The following is a 9757-nucleotide window of genomic DNA, read 5'->3' as shown; positions in this document are numbered from 1 at the left end:
GCACGGTATCTAAATACCTGTATTTATTAACTGATCCTAAAGGTGTAGAGGGCAGGAGGGTCCTGGAAAGTATTAGGAGGGACTGTGAAAGATTCCATCAAAAGTCTAAAGAAGCATTTGTGTGGTCAAGTTATACCCAAGACTCAGACCAAAGAAGACAGTTTAAATTTGCTGTATCACATGGAGACATGGAATGTTAGATCTCTATACAGTTCAAAATGCAGATCTTCAGGCATCCCAGATCCAAAAGGCACCTACATTCTGTAGGTATTTATGTACTTATGTTTCTGTAAATATGTTTACAGCTATCCATGTTCTGAGACAGTAATTCTTGATGATTTTTGCCCATTGGGAAATTAATCTTCATTTTAGCTCTTGCAGAAACAGTGTACTTAAGAACAATTGTGTATATTGATTGTTATGTGCCATTATACATTTAGCCTTCTGCTAAGATATTTTACATGTGCAGTTGCCTTGTTCACATACAGTTAACATGCAAAATAGCACTTGTATTATGGTCCTGAAAAATTATGAAAATATTTTCAGTTTTAGTGGCAATAATAACTCTACAATGCAGATAAGTAACCAAACCCTGTTTGCTAAAAACAAGGAAAGCTTTCAGAAGCAGGAAATGTTGAGTGTCCCTTTAGTTCAAACAAGACTTGGAATTTAAAATAAAGATCTACGAATCTGAAACTTTTAGTTGTTGTGTGACTGTCTTACTTGCCTGGAAAAATAGTTGTTATATGACTTCTTGAGAGAATTTGCTAAAGCTGGTTATACAAACACATGAATCAGACTCAAACTCATGCAATTTACTGGATTTGTTGATTAAGCCTGTAATCTGTCTGCACAGATTACTTTCGGTCTGATGGATGTGTTTCTGCTGAGGTGAAACTAACCTCATACCAAGTCTTTTGAAAGCAAACAGATGCTTGTTACTTGCTAGGATTTTGAAGGCTCTATTTCTGTGAGCTACTAGCCAGTTTGTCAAAGAAAAGACAAGACCAATATTATTCTTACACATTTTGTTTACATTTGTCTTATAATAATAAATATTTATCTTATTGTGCCTGTACTATGTTGTTATAAAATCTCATAAAGCATAATTGTGTCAATATAGTATTTCATGTTATTTTTGTATTATACTGTGTTATATTTCTAGAATAAGTTTCACAGATAATAATATTTGGTCTCTAAATTCCCCTGAAATACCAAGATAATAATTGATGCTCTCATGAGGTTAGCAGCTTGAACGCTTGCCAATATATGAGACAGATGGTTTAGGAGACTAAGTTAGTGACCAAGTAAGTGGTGTCTCCCCTCTAAGCCAGTACAGAACTCAGAGCCCCAACAAGCTCTTAGTAGCCTCTATGGCATTTGCAGCCAATTCCTTCTGAATGATATACAACACCATGGCTACAACCATTTGCAAGTGTTCAGAGAGGAAGAATGCTGGTTATTACTATTGTCATCATCTTGTCCATGAATACAGTTTGGTAATAATATCTGGTCTCAAAATTTCCTAGGAATGGGAAATAAATAGGAGATTTAAAATTTTTTTTACTATTATGGAGCCCTGCTGTTCATCGCAGGCAGGAGGTCTGTGAAACAATCCTTGTCTACGGCCTTGGAGTATTTTCTGATGAAAGGTCTAACAGATATGTAAAAGATACTATTAATCCAGCAGTACTTCTGTAAAACCACAGAGATGAGTTTGAACTTTAACTAGTGAATTGCTGTGAATTGCATGCTTTTTGCTTCTATTGTCTTCATTAGAGCCGTAAGAAAATATGAAATCTCTATCTCCCTTCACCGTTAGTCAGGCAAAAGGCACTCAGGCTATGCTTCACTGAACTCAGTACCCTCTGGGCCACATCCTGGTTACTCCTATTCATTGCTTTTGGAGGGATTAGGGCAGACTGCATCAGCAGTTCGTCTGACAAAGCCTTTGCCTGAAATCCCGATGTTTATTTCCTTTCAAATGCCTGGCCACAGACCTCCCTAGGGAAGAGTTTAGTTTCCTCAGATGTATGACTGCTGAATGCAACTGTGGCCCTTGGGAAAACATTTAATATATTTATTACTCTATTTGGTAAAGTATCAAATGAGCACATCTGATACTTCCCTGCGGAAAACTCTTCTCCCCAAACTCCAGTGTGGTTCTGCCCACACTCCCCCCCCCAAACAAAACAAAACAAAACAAAACAAAACAAAACAAACAAAACAAAACAAAACAAAACAAAACAAAACAAAACAAAACAAACAAACCAAACCAAACCAAACCAAACCAAAACAAAACAAAACAAACAAATAAAAAAGACAAACTTGTGCAGGTTAAGAACCGCTGAGTAACACTACAGATTTGGCACATTACTGACAGTAAGTTTAGAACCAGCCACCAGATTCAGTGGCAAAGAAATTTGTAATGCTTTAAGATGAAAGAATCCAGCAGGGTGACGGCTGAGGAGGAAACAGGACTCTACTCGTCTTTATGTATTTTTCAAGAAATACATACCAACTGGCATGTATTGAACCTGACACTAACAGTGCTACTTTTAGAAAATAAATTATTTCTACCTGTACAGGTATAATTGAAGACCTATTTTCGGGTAGTTTGTGAGCAGTTCTTATTGAACTTAGTGTTGATACCGAGACACCAGGTAGGATGAGGAAGGGCAGGGTTGCAGAGATAGCTCTTACCTTTTATTTTAAATAAAACTAGCATGAGACAACAACTGTTCTGCTGGGCCAGGACTATGGGTGTATAAAGCACTATGCTTACAAAATAACCCATCCACAAAGGTGGAGTAAGGTCTTCTACTGGGCTTAACCAGAAAGGGATTTCCCAGCAAAAGGGAATCTCCAGGTTCCAGCTCAGGCACAAACAGCCAGCAGAAACTCCCCTTGGCTTCACGGGTCCAGCTGATGCTGCAGAACTATCTGCAAAGTTTCCTTCACAGAGGGTGAAGTTCATTGGGATGACTTGCAGAGAGGAGTTAATGCAATTTAATAATTCTAATGCTGGATATATAGGAGCGTAGGGGAAGGCTTGAATGATGAAATGTTGATGTTGCTTTTGACTAACAGGAGGGTTTTCTTTCTTTGGAAGGACAAGGTTAGAAATCTGAGAAAATCTGCCTTCCTTTCCTCAGACCACAAAAAAAGAGAAAAACTAAGGGGGATTTGTCATATAAATACTTAAGACTTGTATCATTAAGAGCTGGCATGTTTTTATGGAAAAAGAAGAGCACACCCTTAGAAGGGGATTATTTTTCTTCAACCTCCATTCCCCGTGCAATGCTGCTACAAGAAGGACAGACAGGCATTCTGGCATAAGGACCATTATACCATAATAAGTCATGTTGTGTAATATTGGAAATGCCATGCTACTGCCAGCTCTGCACCTACATGACATTGAAGCTGTACCCCTTTGGTATACTGGCACAATTAAAATAATACAACTTTGTGCAGCTTTTGCTAATAGGGATCCTCTTCATAAACACTAAATCTAGATAAACCAACCACTTCATCCCCATTAAGATTTCTCCATTTCTAATGCATCTTGTATTAACAAACACTGTTGATATGTGGTGTTTCAAGATGCTCAAAGACTGAGAAAGAACTCTGTGTAACTTCAGGGAAAAGGGCAAAGAGTTTGGTAATTCAAAACAACTCACTTAGGCAGCAGAGATCATGGGAAGGCTTTCTCACTGAGCTGTATTGCAAAAGGCTACAGCAAGTAACATGAAATGAAAATGTGAAAAAGAACCACAAAGAAGATGTAAGATGAAGGGCATGCGGGTTATACACACCATGGAAGGGATCCCACCAAAGTGCAAGGTGAAGCTAACCACACTTGCAACAGTAACAAGGACCAGTACAAGAAAGAGCAAGTTCTTTTATGCAACTGAAAGAGAAATGATGTCACTGAGTTCAATGAGTTTATCTTACTCCACCACTAGATGTTTGCACTCGTGCACTGTTTTCACTTTTATTTACATAGGAAAGGTCTGCAGTGAGTTACTCTTGGCAACATGCTCACACCACAGATCTTGCCTGAGCATGTGGGAGAAAAAGATTTATTTTCAAAACCTTCAAGTCATCACATTCTTACGAAATCCACTCCTTTTCTCTTGAAGGAAATTACATTGGCTCGGACCTAACGTGTTATTCAGCTAACTCATCCATGGAAAGAACCATGGTTTAGGCTATATTCTTTCATACTAGAATCTTTAAGAAGAGAGAAGATAGCTGACTTAGGGAAGAGTAGGAGAATGGACAGAGACATGAAAGTTTTTTCTCTGAGAAAAAGAGAGAATTAGCATTATATTTTTACATAAATTAATAATTTCTAGGAAGAAATTTTGTGATTAATTTTTTCCCTCAGTGGGAAACAAGTCAAAATTCTGCACTAAAATAAAATGTGATGGTTAGTCTGGGGGCCATTCAAAATATTTTCTTTCGTATTCTGTTTTTTCTACTAATTTGTAACAGGAATTTTGAAATGAGCAGTTATTCTGAACTGAAAAAAGCAGAACTTTTTTATTCAGTAAATATTCATTATAGAATATTTTGATAGTTCTGAAATTTTTGCCTCAACTAATTTTTAAGCTAGAAACCTGCTGCAATCTTTCACACAAGTAGTGGTGACTTTCTTACATTTAGTCAGCAAAAAGCAGGTACTGAAACAGAGCTCACAAAGCAGCTCTACTACGAAATGAAGAGCTTACCCTTGATGTAAGCTCCATCTCTGTAAGTAATAAAGCAGGAACCCAGACTTTTCATTCTAGCAGGCAGTAGGGCTGCTGTACTTTTCCATCTATGATGGACAAAGTCAAGGACGAGAGAGAATGATGTTAGAATATGTGGTAAGACTTGAATGGAGCGTGCCGTATTTCAGCTCTTCCTATTAAGGCCTGATTGCAAGAAATTAATAGGAAACTTGAAATACACACCTCTTCTTCTGTAGGGTGTTGTCTTCTTTTTTTCTTCATGGATTCCCTTTGGAATGGACTTTTATGAGCTACCATGGAACAACGACTCCTCTGCAGCTGCAGGGCTGTATTCTCCCTCAGCAACAAGAGGTTCTAACAAGCAAACACTAGCACTGTTCCATTCATTGTTCCTATATTTTCATTAAAATGGTCATTTGATAACATGCAGTTATTTATGGTTCAGGTGATAGGAGAGGGGTGAGAGATGTCAATTTGTATGCCATCAGATAGCAAGGAAGTGTACATCAGCATCCTACATTGTGAATAAGTATTTGAAGAACAAGACCATTGCATGCAAACAAGGTATTAGGTTTTTTAAAGCGTGGCTTGAGAAAGAAAGGTTATAAATTTTGCCTTCAGGAAATGGTTTTGATCTTTGGACTCCAAACTGGTGGAGGTGATTCTCGGCAGCTTTGAGGAAAGGTTCAGCAGTTTTGGCGGCTGGGACTGAATGCGCTGACCCTAGACAGCTCCTTGGTTGCAGGGCTGTTTGGTTTTCTTTCTGGAGATCCAACTCTCCCCAGACACTGCTCAGTGAGCTGCAGACTCTCACTCAGCTTTCCAAATTCCTTTCCAAAGCAAGACTCTTTAAAAGCACGCTGCCCTGGGCCCTGGGCTTTCTGCACCCAGATACTTTCTTTGGGTCTAACTCTAATGACTTTCAAGCACAGCTCGCAGGAAGGCAGAGTGAAAAGATGAATCACAGCAAAACACCTGAAGATGTTTTTAAACACCTTTTTCGATCTTACAGTGCAGGTTTGTTGCCATCCCCACCTGACACTGGCACAACAGTATCACTTGGAAATCTTTGTAGCTGAGGTGTATTTAAATTTTTGAAGGCTGCTGGGTGCCCAGGATGCTGATCATTCTTCAATAAGGTTTTGGCAGACACAGGCAGGAGCTGATCACAGCCTTGAGGAACCTCCGCCACTGCTGCCAACAGAAGCAGCTGGACCAGCTTTGGTCGGTGTGATACCTTCAGGAATCCTGTCAGTTTGAGCCCTCATGTCCTGAATATCCCCCGGGCCCAGGACTGCGGGCCATGGGCCTCGTACTGCTGCAGCCGAGCATCAGGGACACGCGGTGCCAGGCCTCTCCCCCATGTCTCTGAAATGCTATGATGATCTGTTTATTTTGCCCTCATTTTTGTTTTTTTTATTTTTGCTAAACAAACTGAAGCATGTGGAAACAATTACACAGCATAAATGCCAACGATCCCCGTGTCTGTCCAGAAGCTGTCAACCAGCCTTTGCAGAAAAACATTTATTTTTGCTTAAAAAGTCCCTCTGCAATAATTTGAACGTGAAGGCCTCTGCCATTTCAGAAAGGCGCCTGGTTTGGCCGGCGAGGGCTGGGGACAGCTCGGACGAGGCCCCGGCCCCGGCCTCAGCCCGCCCCTGCCCGGGGCCGCCCCCTCGGGTGGCGCCTCGTACCCTCCCGCGCTGCGGCCGCTGCCCCGGCCCGGCCCGGCGCGGGCCGGAAGCCGAGGCCCCATCTCGTGGCGCCCCCTGGCGGCAGCGCGGGCAGGCCGCAGCCACAGCCCCGTGTCAGCGGAGGGGCGAAGTCGGGGCTCTTCCCTTTTAAACAGGACGTACCAAGCGCTACCGGGGGGTGGTGGGGTTTGAAGATTATTGTGTGTCCTGTGGTCTCTCCGCGCAGCTCTCCCGACTAGGGGTAGATTGGGAAGGGGGAGAAGCCCCGAGCCGCTCAGGGCTGGCGCCGCTGGGCGTTTTCTTTCGTCTTGCCTCGTTCCTCCGTGCCCCCAGCTCCTCCTCTGTGGGGAGGGTGAGTAGTTCAGTCCTACCAACATGGCCGCCACCATGAAGAAAGCGGTGAGTGTGGGCGGAGGGTACCGGGCGTTGAGTCCCTTCCCGGCCGTTCTCTCCCGCCGCGGGCTCCCCCCGAGGGGGGCTCAGCTCCTCCCGGGGCGGCCGGCCGGGCCCTTCGGCCGTCGGGTGCCGTCGTCTCTCGGTGCTGGGGCGGCGCGGCCATGTCGCCTCAGCGCCGTCTCCCACCCCTCGCTCCGGCACCCCCGAGGCACCTCCCTGGCCGCCCGCCCCCCGTTGGCGCAGCCCCGGGGCGGCAGCCCTGCGCGGGCCGGCGGGGGGTCTCCTTCCCTAGGCTGCTGCCGGGCCGGGCCCGGCCCTGCCGACAATACCCCGGTCCCCTGTCGGTGCATTAAGGCCCGGGCGCTGTTATCCCGGCTCTACCGGAGCCGCTTACGCGCCACCGAGCGTGCGAGCGCGGCGCTGGTGGCACCGGCGGTCGCGGAGGCCGTGCCGGTGCAGGGTGCGGTGCAGGGTGCTGTGCACCGGCAGAGGGGCGTCCTGGCGGCACAGGCCGCCTGTCACGGGGGGCACCCGGCCCTCCCGTAGCCCCGCCGCCGCCCCCGGGGGTCTGGCGGGCTCTGTCGGCTTCGGATCTCTTACAGGGATCTCTTACGCACGTGACAGCTAATCAATTAGCGTTAATTGATGGTGCTGACAGGTTACATCGACGTGGTACACGGTACCCTGCGCTGATCTTGGAGCAGAGGTGTCCGGTGCAAGGTTCAGCTGTCAGTGCTGCCAAGGAGACGACCTTTGGCATTAGGATGCCATGGGCAGCTGATGCATTAGGTGGATGTTACTAGCACCTCTGCCCAGCTATTTTATTTATTTATTACTGATGCCCTTGAGGAGGCGCCTTAAGGAATCAAGTGTATAAGCAGGATGTAGTGGCTATAAGACTTTTTCAGAAGCTTTGAAGGAGTAACCTTGGAGTGAGCTTCAAGTTACGGTAGTGTAAGAAATGAAGTCTTCATTTTGACCTCTCCTCCTTGCAGGCTGCAGAAGATGTCAATGTTACTTTTGAAGACCAACAGAAAATTAACAAGTTTGCAAGAAATACTAGTAGGATCACAGAGCTGAAAGAGGAAATAGAAGTGAAAAAGGTATATTTGCTTCAAATAGCACTTATTCTTCATTACCCTGAATTAATTTTCAGCTGTAACGCAGAAAATGGGGGTTGTGGATTACTGTAAGTAATGCTTTGCTTCTAATACGGGATTTCTGATGCTTTGGAAATAGCCAGAGAACATGAAAGTGGAAAAAGTCATGAGAAATAAAGGCCAGTGGTATATTTCTGTGTGCAGTTCTTAGAACTACTTAGTTGTCATATATGAAACATTATCTACATATGTAGTGGCTGTTGATGTTCCCTTGATGGCTTAAGGTGCCGGGTGTTTGAGCAGTCCTACTTTAGCAATAAAGTAATTGATATTTGCCATCTTTACTACTTTTTTCTGTTCTCTAGCTAAATTAAAAAATTCCTGTGTAAGAGCGTATCAGGTACTAGTGACATTTAAATCTGCTGTATTTCTCTCGCCATGGCAGTTAATTATCCTCTTAATGACAGATAATGAGCGTAGATTAGAAATTTCTGCTGGTACAGCTCCATTGAATTTAATACTTACGCTAAATTACAGCTCTGGAACTGTTCTGTTAAACGTATTGATATCATGCTGGAGAGTAGGATTTTTGCCCAAAATGTGGACTCACTGAGTCCGTTATTCAGCTGATAGCATGACAATGTATCCATTGAAATAATTTACCTAATACAAAGTGATCACTGACCGCCTTATGTCTTGATAAATAGAAACAACTTCAGAATTTGGAAGATGCTTGTGATGACATCATGATGCTTGATGATGGTGATTCACTTCTGATACCCTACCAAATTGGAGATGTCTTCATTAGTCATTCCCAAGAAGAGACGCAAGAGATGCTGGAGGAGGCAAAGGTTGGTTGGGGCAAAAGGGAGGTCCTTTACTGTACTGGCCGCTGTAGTGCAATGAGCATTGGAACGGGATAACCTGTTCATCTTTTGAACCTTTAACTTTCTAAAGTTCCGTTTGATTTAGGATTTGAGGAGGGGAATGTGCATGCACAGTCATAACTGTGATGGCAGTATACAAAGTCATGCTAGCCTTTGTTTTGCCCTGTAATAAGTCTTACAGCCTGACTTAGCACAAAGCTGGCAACGGGGTACCTCTGTATATGTTACTGACAAACATGACTCTGCTTGTTTTACGTAACTGGTTGATTTTTTTTTTTCTTTTCAGAAAAGTTTACAAGAAGAAATTGAAGTATTAGAATCCCGAGTGGAATCAATTCAGAGGGTGTTATCTGACCTGAAAGTTCAGCTCTATGCCAAGTTTGGAAATAACATAAATCTTGAGGCTGAGGACAGTTAAAGGTGTTCTAAATATACCATACAACTTTTCCTTGTTTTATTAAATATTTTGATAATATCCTTCCAATTACGTTTTTTAAAAATCCACCACTTTATTTTCTTTTGTTTTTCACTTTCCTGTCTTGGGATCCATCTATTTAATGAGAGCTTTCTTATTTTGGTTATTGCAGTTATTTATTTGTTCAGGAAAGAATTAGCTTCATACTGTTGGTAAAGCATCAAGATTGGAATATTTGCGTTGTTTAATAAAGTAATGGTCAGGCACATGTTGTAGTTTCCTTGGTCTTGATTTCCACTGATGAAAATGCTTAAGTATAGAAACAATAGAAATGAGGAATTTTTGATTTGCACTGTAATGGCTGTTTGATAAAAGCTTCTCTGTAATATATAGGGCATTATTTAGCTGGTTTTAGCAGCCTTCCTGGAAATACTAAATCTATCCTTCGTCTTTCAGTCTTAGCTCAGATAGCATAAACACTGTTAGCTCAGTGCACAACGTGGCAACAAGTTGACAGGGGAGAAAGGAG

General features: G+C 43.1%; 1 protein-coding gene across 1 annotated transcript; it reads left to right on the top strand.

The window, feature by feature from the left end:
- Nucleotides 1-6615: 6615 nt before the first annotated feature.
- On the top strand, nucleotides 6616-9496 carry PFDN4 (prefoldin subunit 4). Its single transcript, XM_005235931.4, has 4 exons — nucleotides 6616-6829; nucleotides 7822-7929; nucleotides 8634-8777; nucleotides 9100-9496. Exons 1-4 carry the CDS (start codon nucleotides 6806-6808, stop codon nucleotides 9229-9231), a joined length of 408 nt encoding a protein of 135 aa, XP_005235988.1. The 5' UTR covers nucleotides 6616-6805; the 3' UTR covers nucleotides 9232-9496.
- Nucleotides 9497-9757: the final 261 nt, after the last annotated feature.

Source organism: Falco peregrinus, chromosome 9, assembly GCF_023634155.1.
Source record: "Falco peregrinus isolate bFalPer1 chromosome 9, bFalPer1.pri, whole genome shotgun sequence".
NCBI classification, from domain to species: domain Eukaryota; kingdom Metazoa; phylum Chordata; class Aves; order Falconiformes; family Falconidae; genus Falco; species Falco peregrinus.
Note: the sequence above shows the minus strand (reverse complement) of the source record. Positions and strands in the feature narration are given on the sequence as shown.